The 16,975-nt window shown below is 34.5% G+C and overlaps 1 protein-coding gene across 1 annotated transcript; it reads left to right on the top strand.

Annotated features, from left to right (window-relative positions):
- The first annotated feature begins 9,583 nt into the window (after positions 1-9,583).
- On the top strand, positions 9,584-15,801 carry LOC141718055 (uncharacterized). The gene is made up of 7 exons (XM_074520404.1): positions 9,584-9,777; positions 12,955-13,002; positions 13,083-13,129; positions 14,037-14,103; positions 14,186-14,229; positions 15,489-15,546; positions 15,624-15,801. The coding sequence occupies exons 1-7, from the start codon at positions 9,718-9,720 to the stop codon at positions 15,672-15,674; spliced, it is 375 nt and encodes a 124-aa protein (XP_074376505.1). The 5' UTR covers positions 9,584-9,717; the 3' UTR covers positions 15,675-15,801.
- Positions 15,802-16,975: the final 1,174 nt, after the last annotated feature.

Here is a 16,975-nt window from a genome sequence, read left to right on the forward strand (position 1 = left end):
GTGATGATATACAGTCTTGCTTTAAGTTACCTGAGAATAATGCCATGACACCACAAACTGATAAAGATGTATCTGCTATGTTAGATTCCATAGGCTATGCTTTTGATTCTGCTAGTTTAGGTAGTATTAGAAGGAAGGGCCTTAGGAAAGAATGAAGTTTTCTTGGAGATGCCTTTATCAAGGTTTTCTCTGGGAAGATTAGCAATTTTAATGCCATAACTTCATCTCTTGTTAATATGCTCTATATGCTAGTTTCTGATAGGTACTTTAATTTTAGCAACTGTGTCATGCTAGAATTAGGTTCCAGATTAGGTAACAAAGCTAATAGACCACATAACATCTACTATGCTAGATTCTTTATATTATTGGCTAACCATATTGCTGAAGGATTGGTTATATCAAATGAGAACAATAAACTCAAATGCTGGGCACAAGAGAAAAGGGTCCTTGCAGACGTTTTGAGAATGAACCTCAACAGCCAGGTGTCATTGGTATATTTGCCAATCATGAATGCACCACAAGTAAGTGAGGTAAATACTTCTATAGCTCCTACTGTTTCCAACCCCATTATTTCTTTGTCTTCCAGTGTGGCAATGAAATCTGTGTCTTTGTCCAAACAGGTTCCTACCAAAGCCACCAAAACTAAAATTTCAAAACACAAGTCAAAGAAAACCACCTCTGTTGTCTCTCAAAAGACAACAGTTGTAACAACTACCATAAACCCTGAAGGGAGTGAACAGGGTGTGAGTGGTGAGGGGAGGGGTGAACATCAAGAAACCCCCCAGGATAAGGTGGGAGAGGTGAGTGGTACCCCAGCCAGCCAAGCCACAGTCTCTCAAAAGACTGTGGTGGTTCAAAAGGAGTCAAACACATCCCTAGTTGCATCCTCCCAAAAGGGTGCAACTATTGAAAATAGTCCCCAACCAGGGACACAGAACAAAAGAGGGAGGGACACTGAAGCCACACATTCACCAATCAAATCCTTTTCAAGGAAGAAGAAGGCCAAGACCCTAGTTTCCACACAAGGGGCACACACAGCACATATACATCCACCTGTATCTTTGCCTTCTCAAATTCAGCTTGATGTGATTCCAGCAAATGTGGAGTCACAGCCCCATTCTCTCATAATAGAAACACATCAATCATCAAACTCTCCATCACCCTCTCTGGATGTGGATATGATATTCACATCAATTCCTGATTCTCCCTCATTAAAACTCAGGGAGGAGCCCCACTCAAAACCTGATGATCATCATCTTTTAGATGATTTGTTGGATCATCCGCCAATTCTTTCAGATGTAGTTGAAGAATCTGTGTCACCTCACTTAAAATCAATTCACACAGATTCAACAATTATGTCACTTTCTATATCTACATCTTTTCCTTCTTCAACGGATATCTCTCATCCGTTGACAAGTGGTTGTTCTTCGACGGATAAGCTTAACAACAGTTATCCGTTGATACCATCAGTTTCCACTTCAACGGATGCTCCCTATCCGTTGATGGTCTCTACACATATAACAGAAACAATTCCAACTGTAGAGGACATGGTTACTGTACAATCACTTTTAGGTTTGAGGGAAGGGAGTGATATTTTGAGTGAGAGGCTGGGTTGCTCCCAGGAAAAAGGAGAGGTTGAGAGTCATCAGATGCATGCTATTTCTTCCAGCATGGCAAAAGTGAGTGAGGGGAGTGCCACCTTAGAAGGTGAGGTTGAGGGTGTGAGGGTGTGTGTGAGCCAGGGGGAGCCCCTGATACAAGAAAATAGAGAAAATGAGAGAAAGGCAGGTATAGAAGCTATAAGGGTGGATCCAGCCATTGCTAGTGAGTCAATGATAGTGGATGATGCAGAAAAGGAAAGACAATTTCAGCAACATTACAAAGCTGTAATTGATAACATTTCCCTGGATGCTGACACTTTTACTCACCCTGTTCCAGCCTATCAATTATTGGCTGCTCAGGGCAATGTGGAGGCAGAACAGACTTTAAACATTGTACACACTTCAGAATCTCTCCTCAGAGACAAAACTGCTGTTAACAGGCTGCCTTCTCAAGCTGGTGAGCAATCTGAAGAATTTGGAGTAAATTCTAATGATGATGACTCTGATTCTTTGGATGAAAGCATGAACTTAGGGGGAGAAGCAGGCCCAAGTTCTGTTCCAGATCTCCCTGATTGGGCATGGGCAAAGGCATCTACACCAGGAGAGTTTGGTGTCACTTTGGTCAGGCAAGTAATGACTATTCAGAAGGCCCTTCAGGAGACTACAGATGCTAGTACCAAGGCAATTCTTCAAGCTCATCTGGACTCTCTGCATCTCTTGCAGTTGCAGCGTTTCAAACAGAATTTAAGTGTGGATGAACTCAAACAGGACATTGCTGATCTGAAATCCTACAATGCTGAGAAGTTGGATTCAGTCATGCCTTATGGTACTATGCAAGATTTGTTGGGGAGACTGAGGAAAACATCTGATGCTGACAAGAGGCTGGCCAGGTTGGAAGACAGAGTTCAGATCATTGAAGACTCTATGGTCACCATTCTTCAGAATCAAAAAACTCAGACAAATCTACTAATGCAGCTGGAAAAAGCACAAGGCTTGACCCCTACCCTTGATGATAACAAAAAGGGGGAGAATAAAGGGGAAGGGGAAGGAGAGCCATCAACAACAGTTCAAATATCTCAAGTGCTAGTTCCTGCCATCACCACTTCTCCAACTATTCAACTCAAAGGAAAGCTTGATGGAATTGATCTAATCCAGATAGCAGCAGCTGAATTGCAAGTCAAAGAGCAAAGGAGGAAAATTGATGAAAAGATGCAACAAATTTTTGGTTCTACAACTTCTAAATCACAATCTGTGAAGCATAGCACAAAGGTGGAACCAATTATTATGGAGCTCAAGCCAGTAAGGGGGAATAAGGTTGGAGAGACTTCTTCCAAGAATCTGAAACCTATGGTTCGCAAGCCCAACAAAAGATCCAATAAGGACTCTACAAAGAATCCTCTAAGCCTTGCTCAGATGAAAGAAGTGGATTTTCCTCTTCCAAAGCCTGATGAAAACAAGGTTTTGGGTGGAAGTATCATAAAGCACAAAGAGACCATGGATGTGGCTGTAAGGAGGAACATGGCTATTATCTTCAGAGAGGGAAAGAGCATATGTGTGATGCAAGGACATCCCAAATTCTCAATAGCCAAGAGGGAAGAAACCAGAAGGTTGAAGGAAGAAGCCAAAAAGCTAAAGGCTGACAAAAGAGCACAAGCAAAGCTTGAAAAACAACTAAAGTCAAGTCAAGCTGAAGAAAAGAAAGAAATTGAAGACAAAAGTGAAGATGAAGGTATGGGGGACATGGTTGATAATGATATGGAAGAAAGAAGTAAGGAAAGAGAGGAATGGCACAAAGGGAACAGAAAGAAGGCCAATACAAAGAGAAAGATGGTAGATGAGACTGAAGAAACCCAATCAAAATCCAAACCACTACCTTCTATTCCTGAACCCATTGTGCCTAACCCCTTCATAAACATTCATGGTGAAACAATCATTCCTAAGGAGGAACCAATTGATTGGGACACCATCAAATTGCCCACCTTCTTAACCTCTTCTCCACCATCAAAGAAGCAGAAAAGAAGAATCAAATCAACACCCTCTAAAACCTCAATCAAATTCACTCAGAAGCCTAAGCCTAAGCCTCAAGCCTCTAAGGATGATTATGTTCACATTTGTGACGTAAAAGAATTTTCAGACATTGAACTCTATCTGGATGAGCTGGAGGAAGTAAGGGGAATAGCTGCCTACCAACAGCTACCAGAAAGACTAGTGTTCAAATACAAAGAAAGTGGGGAAAGAACTTGGCCTCTTTACAAGATTCTGAATGAAGGCTACTCTACCTTGGTTAGAGTCTACTCAGCCATACAAAGGGATTCTGGCTTTACCAGGACTGCCAAGACTGAGATTCTCAACAAGATTGCCAACATAAGGAAAACTTGGTGGGAGCCCAATGCCTTGCCTAGAACATTACTCATTCAAGAAAGAGGAATTACAGTTCACAAATCACCTCATTGATTGATGGAGTTCAGAGACAACAAAGGAGTCAGAAGATTTTTCAGACTTGAAGATCAGCTCAAGATTGCCAGTAATGAAACTCTTAAGGATATGCAATCTAAGTTGAACATCAATGAAGAAGATGAAGCTGAGTTCTACAGACAACTTCAACTTCAAAAAAAGGAGAATGAAGGAGGCTAGGAAAGAAAACAAGGGATCAAAGGAAAAGAAATTAATCTGCTCAGGCTAAAGGAGCACCCTTGGAAACAATGTAATTCTTCAATTACATCTCAGCATACACATTTTTGCAGCACTTTTGAATTTCTGCTTTATTACAGTTAATATATTTGTCAAGTGTTTTGTTATCATCAAACTAAACCCAAATTTATGCCTACAGTTCTAGTAGACATAAATAGGGGGGGATTGTTAGAAATATGTGTATTAGTTTGATGATAAGTTAAACAAAACACTTAAATAGAAATCTAGTGTTTGTAGCCTCAACGGATAAGACCATCTTGGATATCCGTTGAAGGAGTAGCTTTACTTAGCAATAAGTTTAGTATTGTAGCACATTTCATTCTCTGGATTCAAGTTGTAATTCTTAGATGTTGTAGGAAAGTATCAGTCATATTGACTACTATTGGATATGCAAATAGGAGGGCTAATTGTAAATATTTCATGCCTTGTAATTTTATATAAGTGAAGAAGTATCAACTGATATTGTAGACCTTCAACGGATAAGAAACAAAGCTTCAACGGATGTCTCTAATGCTTCAACGGATAATATCCATCAATGGATAAGTGCTTCAACGGATAAAGACTTCAACTGATAATGCATCAACGGATAAAGTTTCAACGATAAAGCCTCAACGGATAAGGCATCAACGGATGAAAGCTTCAACGGATGCTTAGTTCATTAGCAGTTGATAGTGACAATTCATAAGCTGACAGAGGCACATGGGTTGACAGAGACAAACTGGAATGTGGAAGCCTCTAGGAGGAATCAAGAAAATGCAGCATTTCCATTCTGGTGCAAACAAGGAAGTATTCAAAGATCAACAGCTAAGCCTAAATTGCATTGGATAGAGAAATGAAGAAGAAACATGTGAAGAGCCTTTTTAATTGTATTTTACAGTTTTGTCTTCACTTGTAAACTTGGTGATATATAAACCAAGTAGCAACTAGTAATTAGATGTGAATTTTCAAGAGCTGTTTAGAAAAATCCAGAGAGAAAATCATCTAGTTTGTACTAGGAAGCAACTGTGATTTAATTCTTTGAATCACAGATTTTCTGAAATAACACATCTCTGGTGGAACAACAAATCCACCAGAAAAGTTTTTAAGTTCTCTGTGTTCTTTACATTTGTGTTTGAATATATATCTGTCTGCATTAGCTTCAAGCAATTCACACACACTTGCTCTCAAAAAAACTTCGCCTTAGAAACTGCTCAAAACTTGAAAAAGTTTTGAGATTTACATTCAACCCCCCTTCTGTAAATCTCATTGTTAGTCCACGGGGAATAACATATTCAATATCAACTTCAATGGCATCATATCCCGAGTTCCATGAACCGCCCATAGTTACATATCTTACGATAATTTAGCTTAAGCCTTTCATCATTAATCAATAGTACAGATACAAAAAAGGTCCACCGAGCCGTATTTTGATCGGGCCTTAAAAGACTCTGATTTTGACTGGGCCGGGTTTTTCGGTCTTTGACTTTGATCGGGCTGGGCCGGGTTTTCCGAAAATGTCAGAGTCTGTTTGGGGCTTCGAGACGGGCCTAACCGGGCTTTTTTCGGGCCAGATCAAATGCGGCCGGTTTTTTTTTTTAATTTAAATCGGATCGAGTTTTATTAGAGATTCTGAAAACTACATGTATTAGCAACTAGATCATCATAAAAATGTATTAGTTTGTATGGAATATTTTATGAAAACATTACTTCGTTGAAAATATTTAAGTTCGGCAAAAAATAAACATATTTATAGAATAATATGTTTTATCAAATGTTATCCAAATATATATTGCACTTTCTATATCTTCTTTCATTAATCTTGCAATAAATTATATATATAATATTATTAATCACACATATGTAAATATATATATGTGTTTAAAGTATTATTTATATCTATATTAAATGTAAATTCATAAATATATAAGAAGATATATTAGAATAATCATATTTTGATTGGACTTTTTTGGGCTTTTAATTGGGCCGGTTCAAGTACCGGGCCGGGCCGAAGGCCGGGTTTTTAACCAGGCTGGGTCGGGCCGGACTTTGCCTAAAAATATAGGGTCCGTCGAGGCCCTAAACCCGGGCCGGGACCGGACCGAGTTTTGACCAAACCGAACTTGACTGGATTTTGACCGGATCGAGCCGGATTAGTTTTTCGGGTCCGGGTTTTTTATGCATCTCTATAGTCATATATCCTACATTAGCTTAAGCCTTTAATTTACTAGCTCTACTAGACGACCTAGTCACTCAATTACTTCTCATCTTAACTTGCTATCCTTAAATAAGTAATGGTTTGGAAAGTTTGCAAATTTAACAAAAGAAAATTATATATCATAAACTATACATTATTTATAAACGGGTGTCCATACCACTTTATACATAACTTAAATAATCATAAAAAAGACTGGTAAAGCGTTTCACCACTATTACACAGTATTTAAGAAACGAAAATGGGATTGTTCAGTGGAGGGAACTTTCGGTGATTAATCGGATAATCGGTCATTAATCAGATTGATTAATCGGAGGATTAATCGGAAATAAATTATTTAATAAATAATAATAAATAATTCTATTTAAGTATCCCTAACCTTCCATAAAATTTACAAATTTAAAATCACATATCATTAATTCAATATTGATGTTTAAATGGTAAAATTTACAAAAAAAACATCATCTCTAATACATAATTGATAGTTAAGTGATTTATACTAATTAATTACTACTGACTACTCATTAGTCACTACTTGGTATTCGAAAAATTACTACCTACTAATTCAAATCTTAAGATTTAAAATAAATCGAGTGAGGGTAAGACAAAATAATACGAAATATGTGATCATTGTTGAATAAATTTAGAATACCTTAAGATGTTAATCGATCAAGCAAGCGAGCTTAGTGTTGAGACTTGAGAGTAATTCAATTAGGGATTTGTGTAAAAGATATAGGAATATAAGAATATACGATTGTTTCTGTATGTAAAAGAGTTAATATATTAATATATTATTAATATTATTAATTATTAAATATTAAATGTTAATTATTATTTTCAAAAAACTTTATTTTTTTAAATTTTTTCCCTAATAATTTCAAACTTTGACCGATTCAACCAATTTTTGACCCGATTCGACCGATTTTTCTTGAACTACCCGACTTTTGACGATTTTTCTAAAAAAACCGTACTTTAACCCGATTAACGATTAATCGAGACGGGACCCGTCCGAACTCCGATTAATCGGTTAATCAGTCAATTTATAGAATACTACTATTATATAATTAATAAACAATTAATCGGCCGATTTTTAAAATAGTGCTATTACATAATTAATAGACGGTACATAAATTTAATACACTTGGTTCAAAGATTAGATTTGGTATAAAATTAGATTTAAAAGGGAGCATACAAAAGTTTGATCATGAATATTTGTATTCTGTAGAGAAAGAACATGTGTAGAGAACAGTTTCTTTCTTCTCAAGTTCTTTTTGTACTTGTGATTTGGCGTATGCATCTATCTTTTGTATGTATTTGGCCTGCATTTCAGTTAATTTACTGTTCCATTGCAAATGTTAGTTTGAATACGAATGAATGAATTGAAGGGGATCAAGTTTACGTACGTAAACGGACTTGTCAATTTTCAGTTAATTTATGGACTTACGCTTATTAATCATTTCCAAATACCTGCTTGCTTCCGGTTTTGTCAATTGTTAAGTCACAAGTCTTTAATTTATTTATTTTTTAAAACGAATGCTTAGCGTCAGGCCCATTTCCTATCATATCATGCATTCATGCTTAACACCAAATGAAAAGAGGGATCCTCATTTTTACTTTCTAAATTGAAATTATGATCATTCCAATTAAAATTAAAATTAACATGAGATTCAAATATGAATGTAACGAAAGATAAGACAAAATATATAAAAAATTGGTCTTTAATTTCGCTTTGACAAAAACACGTGATAATGTAAAATAAAATTTAAGACAGATGACAATGAAATCATAATATAAAAAAAAATAGAAAAGGCAAACAAATCACAATCATAAAGTGCACATTACCTCAAATCCACAGAATCTTGCGTAAAAAAACAACTTCACATGATGAATTAAGTTGAGAGTAAATAGTGAGCCTCCTTGAAGATGCAAAAGCTTGCAAGACAAGGAGCGACTCCGATCAAAACACAACTGCTCGGACAAATTTGTACTAATATTTTATTATTATTTTGGTATGAAATATCAATACAGCTATAACTACTATGATGGTGACTATTTTTTTCCGGAAAAATACAATCTCAAACATAAATTATAAATTATACTGAGATACGAAAAATATTAAAATAAATTCCTTCATACTAAATTTTGGATACTTTGTATAGCATATAAATTTTTGTTTTAACAAAGTTGTATACTTCTTCGCTCTAGTTATTTTTTTACATGGCTTGTAACCTTATAAAATAAATATAATCTTATAAAATAAATACTTGTTATGAGAAATTCTCGAGATAAGTCAGGGTTGAAATATAGGGTTTAACTCTAATATAAATGAGGATAAACTCATATCTGCCAATACTCTTTCTCATGCTTCCATACTCCGTGTACAATCCACTTGTGTTCGTACATTTTAATCCGAGAGATAATTTACATCCACAGTATTTTCAAAACAGACCGGTGGTTTACGAATAAATTTTTATTACTTAATATAAGATAATGATTGCTTGTCAATTTGTTAAGATTTCGAAGTGCAGTGTACTAATCAGGGTATCGTACATTATTTTAGAATATAGATAGATGTACTGCATAATTGTTTCATTTGATTTTAATATAGATAGATGTACTGCATAATTGTTTCATTTGATTTTAAGGTCCGAAGAAACTAGAATGAAGCCCATAAGGTTGGTTCAATTGATTAAATAAGAGATTATTATTTTCTTGGTCGCAGTTTTGAATCTTACGAGAGAAGAATTATTTATGATTATGGCTCGTGAATTAGAATCTGTCGATTAAGTGCGGTTTATCTTCGGTCACATGGTATAATTTGCATACTATTACGTGAGCCCCTGAATTACCGCCGAATTACCACGTGTGCATCCGAAGTGTAACGGCTGCTACCTATCTGCGTTAAAAAAACCAGAATGAAAATGAAAAGTGAAAATAGTGAAACCTGGCCTAATGGACAAAAAAAAACCGTAACAAATATGTGTACATGTGGGGCTTACATTTGTAAACCCAACAGATATGTGTATGCCTTTAGGCCCGGATTTATATAAATTTTGAAAATTGGGCCGCCCAGACCAGAAATTATAATTCTAATTCAAACTTTAACTTTAAAACCTCAACTCTGCTGCTTTCTCCACAGCGATACTATTACTGAATATTCGTATTCATACTTTTCTCTGCGTTTCTTGATAATACATACATACATACATACATAATTATTTTACATATATATACATGGATGCTTCGGAGCTAGGCTTCCCTGTGCGTCAGAAGAAGCTGTCACTTGATATCAAGGTTCGATACTTATAGTTTTATGTTCAGTTTTTTGTTATTTTTCTTTTGCTGTTTAATTCTTGATTAAGTTGAATTGGTAATTTGGTTCTATTAATATAAATATATGCACAAGTGGGTCTCTAAACTTCGTATCTGTATAACTTTCCAATTTAATTTTACTTGGTTTATTTATGCCAGTTTAGGGATTATTTAGTACAAGGGTATACTGCTAACTTGATTTTTTCGATTTTACTTCAGACTACGACTCCACAATAGCTGCATCTCCTTTCGATTTTTCATTTGATTTTGATCAAATTGTGTTTGTAAGCGGCAAGTTTTCCTGTGCATCTATTAGCAACAGCTGAAACATTTACACAAAATGTTAGATTCCGATTATTGATGTTCATTTCCTTGATATTCCATTTTTTAAGCAGTTGTCCTAGAGTTTAGGGTTGCGAGTAAAAAAGGCCATCCCATGAGTTTATGATAAAGGGCTAATGTCTACGAGTTAACAGAAATTAGCATATTGATATGCTTCAATGGCGATACAAACTGTGCCTGACGTATTGCTATATTTTCTGTTGTGTGTAATGCCAAGAGTTGCTTGTTACCCTCGTTTTGTTTGGTTTTAGTGGATATCATTAATGGAGGATTTCAAAATATATTTTATTATAAGTGGTCCTGCAATAAGTACGTTTTGATTAGGTTACTGGTCGATTAGGTAAGAAATAGAGGTTAATATCTGATTTTTAGCATAAGTTGCTAGGATCTTGCTGTTTAATCACTTGTCTAATCACTTTTATTATAAGTTTATGTTTGATTCTGATTTTGTTTCAGCTATTTTTGATTAAGTTGGATCATTTTTTAATACTATTGTTACATATGCACTAGTGTGTGTGTAATTTTTTTTATCTTTTTTGAATTTAAATCTGTTTGAATTTGTTCAGTTATAATAATCACTCAAGTCAACATTAAACCCTAATGACACTTGTACTAGTTATCAAAACCTAGACGTAACTATATATTAAGTACACTGTGCTTAAAGATCACATTTTTACAAACCATATCAAACATGGTTCTTGGTGAGTTGGTTCATTTTGCTCATACGTAGGTGAGTTTGTTGACTTTTTTGGATTGTTATGACACTTACTGTCACACCTGAACTTCTCTACAATCCAAGTGCCATTAATTAAACTCCCACATTATTGTACTGTAAATCTCTTGGACTGGCAAGCATGCGAGGTACTTACGGTTGGCTTGGTGTGTGGCAATTTTCTTATGGCCTCAGCACTTGCCTGCCACACATCAAGACAAGATAATATGGAATTCTGTTTTATTGTATTTTTGTACAACACTCCAGAGATTACAATGGCATGAAAATATGTTTGAAATAGGCACTTACCGTAAGCCACTCTTGCGCGAAACTAATTTGGTTGAGTTACTGGTAAGTCAAATATCTTCATTTGGTTCATATGTGGGCGAATTTTAGTCCACCAGACTGAGTCTTGTCCATGAATGATGCCTTTCCTTTTACCGTTATAACTTATATCTTTGAGTTCTGTAATTCAAGCCACTGCAAGATACCTCATCCAGTAGCTTGTGCATTTGTTGCCACAATAATCTTTCCATCCAGCTGCAAAATAAAACAAAAAAACAAGAGAAGTAATTTCAGTATCAGTGCTTTAATATATTTATTGTCCAGGTTTGAATTTTTAAGAATCATCCTTCTTGTTAAACCTAATAAACTTTTAGTGATCAAATCCTAGATATAACTACATACGTAACGTAATGCATTATGATTAAAGATTACATTTTAAGAACCTAAATCAAGCATGTTTCTACCTTGAGTTGGTTGTATTTGCTCTTGTAAAGGTGTTTCTGGTCAGACTTTCATTTGGGGAGCTGAAGCACTTGATATAAGAAGGGTTTTGATTGCACACTAATATGACATTTCTTGGTTTCTAGTTTAGTTTAGCTATATTTTGGTAAAAAAAAAATTAGTACTGTTAATTTTTTTGTAAAAATGCAGCACACAATCTACATTTTTCCCCATGACCCCTCCTTCGCTTAATTCAGATATGTGTGTTTCCTGCATTTAGATCTAAAGATAATTTATCGTTTTGGTGGCCATTATTGTAATATTGGCTTGTAGTAAGTCTATGTCTACCTTCAGCATGTGCGCCTTGAGAGTTCGAGGGAAAGACAGAAGGTACAGAGGTCCCCAAGATCATGAGTAATACATGAAAGATTAGTTGTGTTTTCTTATTTAATCTTTGCTTTAAAATTTTAGGGCTCTAGGAAAACTGTTTTAGGTGACTAAATACATTTAATACCTAAGCCTGCCCTCATTGAGTTTTCCTGTTAGGGCCATACGACTTTTATCCTGATGAATGTTTCAATGAAGGATGTGAAGTGGAAATTCTAGCGAGTATATAAAAGGGAGGAGAAAGCTTCCTAAACTTACGACATGTGTGCGCATATGGTAGTGGTTAAATATTTTGGGCTTTAGGGGATATTGGTTTATTATTAGGAATTTTAGGTTTTTATTGGATAACAGGGAGTTTCGAATTTCGAGATTTATTCAAAATATTCACTAACTTAATTTCTAATACTCATAATGAAGTCAATTTTTTATTTGTTACTTTTTGTGCCGTTCTATTATTTGGCGGGGCGGTTGCTAAATATGCACAATTTCCCCTTCATTTATGGTTACCGGATGCCATGTTTTTTAGGTTTTCAGTTGAGTTGTACCATAACCTGTATGAATTCTCTTGTGCCCTACTTGGAAGTTAGGGTAGAGTCATATGACAGCAGGAGTTATTACACTGTGTGCATAACTGCATATGCATGAGTGTTCTAGATTCAGAGTGCACGTTCTACTCAAGGAGTAGATCGAGTGGATTGTTCCATGTAATTTTGTGTTTGTGTTTTCTGTTAATTATTTTTTGCATGAATTACAATAACACTTATATTTATATGTACATATAAGTCTTGTACTGAACCACTTTTGAATTCTTATTAGGCTGATGTTTATTTTATATGCTATGAACTTAAAATAAATTGCAAGGATATTTCGTTTTCAGATGCTACTATTTCATGTTTATATTCCCATGCTCCGACTAAAGCTTCAAAGTTTGTACAGCTGTGTGTTATATGGCAACTTTATGTAAATCTAACTTGCTTCTTTCATCTTGACAGGGTAACAGAACAGATATTATCATATGTAGCTATGATGATCATATTTTTGTGAGTTCCGCCGCCCCTTGTAGTTTTGGTTTTAGCTGTGGTTTTCTCGGTACATTTTAATAATTTAAATTGTTTCTCAGGTCATAGCCACACAAATAGGAAGTCTGGGAACTATCATAAACGCAAGGTCTGCACATATTTTTGGCTTTATATGTTTTCTATTTATGTACATGGCATAAGTGTTGGATTATCTGTAAAATTGAGAACATATAGTTATTAATGGAAGATGTATTTGATTCTAGTAGGATTCTCAATTCTCGTTACCTGAGCTTTCAGATTTAGTAGAACTAGTGACACGTGTAGTTTACTAAGGGGCTGAAACTTGTTACTATTTTTTACTTTTCCATTATAATATAGTAGCTCTGAGGCCCCTCATCATCCTTCTTTCTTCATGCTAAATATTAGACCTCTCAACTGAAAGAATCGACACTTTGTTGAAAAGAGAACAATATTTCTTGCGTTCACCTACATCCTGATATGTGCTATTAGTATTATATACAATTTACATTGTGTAACTGTAATCTTTAAGATAATGTGGCTAAAATGTTTCTTATGCTAGAAGATCTAGATGATTTAACAATTCTTGTCCTTGTAGGTGATTCTGCATGTTTGTAATTTATTTGTATCTGATATTTTCTTGAACACACGTACTTCATTGTCAAAGGATTTGAAGTTTATCTGTTCTTGCTATGGAAAGATCTAGTAACTGAACAAGAGAGGTGAAGCATTTGAAGTGATTCAGTTATCTTATAGTAACCTGATTATGTTGAAATACTAGACAGTAGAATTTCGGAAAGAGTGAGGGAATGAACTCAATACAATAAGTGGGCTGGCCAAGTGAATCATTTAGGCTTTCGGCAAGCAGCTCAGTACACCTTTAATTATATTGTAACTAATAACTGTACTTTTGCATTATGACCGTACTTTATTCATTCAATTATAAGGGACTACAAATGTATATAAGTGCATGTGTATATATGTTATTAATAATATAATTGTAGCCTCGAAATATTAAGTAATCGCTTTTGTGGCAGGAAGGAGGAAGGGGTTTCAACAAATCCAACCTTCCATGTGTCCGTTATATTTGGTAAAAGAGACGAGGTAAGTAGACTCTCATGTTCACTAATAATATAACTTTGACCGGTCATATAGTTAGTTGATAATCTGAAACCATGACATGCAGCCAGTGCTAGTGGCTTGTGCTCGTCAGCTAATTGAACATATAAGGTATTGTTTCTTCAATCTGATCATTATATGATGTTATTCATTGGAATTTATCAAGCAAAACATTCAGTGATTCGTTCTTTCTCTCGACTTTTTTTTTCCCGCATTTAAAAATATTCATATTACCTATCACTGTGCACGGAGATAGTGGTTGCTGAGATTAATTTTGAGTCTTATGTAACTTTTATAATTGACAAATTTTTCTTCCTTCGAGTTCTATACTTTTCAATACAGAAGTATAGGTAATAATCTTCTTTCTTGCTTCCACTATATAATTAAATCTAGAATTTGTAAGTACTTGTTACAATAGCAGTTTAATACTTCCCAGCAGTATCATCATTTTAATCTATTCCCGGTTTAAAAAGCAGTGGTTGCAGTTCCTCTGTATAAGTTCACAAGATATTAAATACACAAACTAAGATCGTTCTTCGGTTTAGAGCACTTTGCTATCTAGTGTTGATCAAATGTAGCATGCTTTCCATGCCAACGTTTCGACTTGACTGCTTTATATTTATATGATAGTTTCTACCCGGTAATCGTTCTTTGACGTGGTGCTGTAATCTTTTGTTTGATCAGTATGTAACGTTTACATTATTAAAATTAAGATGTTTGATCAATATGTAAGTTCACATTATTAAACTTAAGACCTTCAAGAAGTTGTCTGTATATAGACGTACTTCATGAACCAGAAAAAGGGCGAGTCAAAATAGCAATAGGCAAGTGGAAAAAGAAACGATGCCCAAGAGGATTTGCATATTCTTCTTTAATCGTATGGTCACATATTGCAATGTAAAATCGATTAGCCTGGCTTGTGTTGTTTAGTGTCAAAACGTCATGAATTGGGGACTCCACTTACTTGCAAGTTAGCATTGTTGACCTGTTATCTTTAAGTATTTGTCGTGTGTCCTATAAGCGGATATTAAATATAAAACACTCTAGGACTCAACTTAATTCTTAGCTGAAGTGCAAACTAAAAGAACCTGAGGAGGGCGTCTATCCCAAAGGCATTAATCATTGTATTATGTTAGTGAGCTTCTGGGAAAACGGGGTATCATTATATCATATGCAGGAGTTCCACCATTTGTGTTTTTTAGACTCTAGACCCCTAAATTAAACCGATTTACATATCATCTTTTGCAGGCCCCCTGCACTATCATATACTTCTACTCCATCTTTTTTTCACCCTATCCCATTCCAGCTAACAAAAAACTTACATAGTAATTGATATTTCATATATTCTCATTGTTGAAATGATTTTGCAGCAACTCTGGATCTTCTAGACCATTGATTCTCTCCCTTGGTCTCAAAGACCACTCCCTGGTACTTTTAAAAAATATTATTAGACTTGAAAGAATCAATTTGCTTGATTCTTACAAGGACTATATTTTCTGATGCAGGGAACACTGAAAGGCATCGTTTCTGTTGTGATTGAGAACCGCATGTGGTAGGATTCACATTTTGAGCCAACGTACTTGCTGTGGTCAAGGAAACTAGAATTTATTAGTTGGTATTATGGATTTTGATGTATACAACTGTTTTTCAGAATTATTTTTGTTTACTTTATTTTTTTATTTAGTTTTTTTGTTCATTTATGTTTTTCTGTCTCCCGTGGCTGCCACGAGAAAAGAAGAAAGAGCTAGAGGCAGTTACTCTGATACAATGAGAGATCAGAACTCATTTAATATCAATCATGTATAAATTGGGTCTTCTCTACAAATTTTTATCTTGCTTATATTCTTATTGTAGTTCTTTGGTTTCCATCAAAATAATTTGAATATGTTTCTGTTTCATTTCAATTGATTTATGAAATTAAATTAAATGCCCATTTAAACCCGAAAATTTCGTACAAGACACGTGTTTGTGTTTATGTTTTTGGTACACTAGTTATTGATGCAAAAATGAAAAAAAATCAAACAAATATATAATCAAGTAAATATTTTAAATGTTTATAAATACATATCATTAAAAAAATTGTATTAAGTTAACAAGATTTGACCACAGATGACTAGTTATAACTTACTAAATTAACACTCAGATAATAAATATTTAATATTTAAATATTTTTATTTGAAATTATACAAAATACGATACAAAAAATAGTAAACATTAATACAAACATTAATACAGTAAACAAACATTAATTCTTGATAGATAGTGTTTGAATTCAACATTCATTTGCCACTACACTAAATGGGAAAGTATACAAAATACTCTGTTATAAAAATCGGTCGATTTTTCAAAAAATTGTCGATAAATTGCTCAAAAATCGGTTAAAAATATTTGTCAAATTTGATCGATTTCCGATAAATCACCGATTAATCATCCGATTTCTTAAAAATCGTTCGATAAATCGTAAATCGGTATTTCAACCAAATAGTTCCGATTTCCAAAATCTGTAACACCAAGGAAGTGTCTGGTCTACCACCACGGGATCGAATCAAAGCAGAAGTAATATAATGACATTCTACGAGGTTAGTTAAGACTGAGTCTAAAATAAGAAGTTAGTTAAGACTGAATTTGACATGTACTAAAAATAAAATGGAAGAGTAATTATAAACTCAAGTGTAGTCTTACTTGAAACAAAATTTCTACGAAAGTTATACTCAGTTTTTACTTTCCCTCCGCATGTATTTATAATAATATTACCTAATTATTTTTTTATACATTAAATTCTTAAACTTAAAAACGCGAGTACAATAATGATATATACAAAAATAGGTGCAGCAAAAAAACCGAATAAAGAACAAAT

The sequence above is a fragment of the Apium graveolens genome, chromosome 4 (genome assembly GCF_009905375.1).
Source record: "Apium graveolens cultivar Ventura chromosome 4, ASM990537v1, whole genome shotgun sequence".
In the NCBI taxonomy this organism is placed as follows: Eukaryota; Viridiplantae; Streptophyta; class Magnoliopsida; order Apiales; family Apiaceae; genus Apium; species Apium graveolens.

What these genes read in the sequence shown, in the direction of transcription:
- LOC141718055 (XM_074520404.1), top strand. Translation starts at nt 9,718, where the DNA reads ATGGATGCTTCGGAGCTAGGCTTCCCTGTGCGTCAGAAGAAGCTGTCA. An exon ending in AGCTGTCACTTGATATCAAG is followed by an intron (nt 9,778 to 12,954) that starts GTTCGATACTTA and finishes TCATCTTGACAG; the next exon opens with GGTAACAGAACAGATATTAT. An exon ending in CAGCTAATTGAACATATAAG is followed by an intron (nt 14,230 to 15,488) that starts GTATTGTTTCTT and finishes ATGATTTTGCAG; the next exon opens with CAACTCTGGATCTTCTAGAC.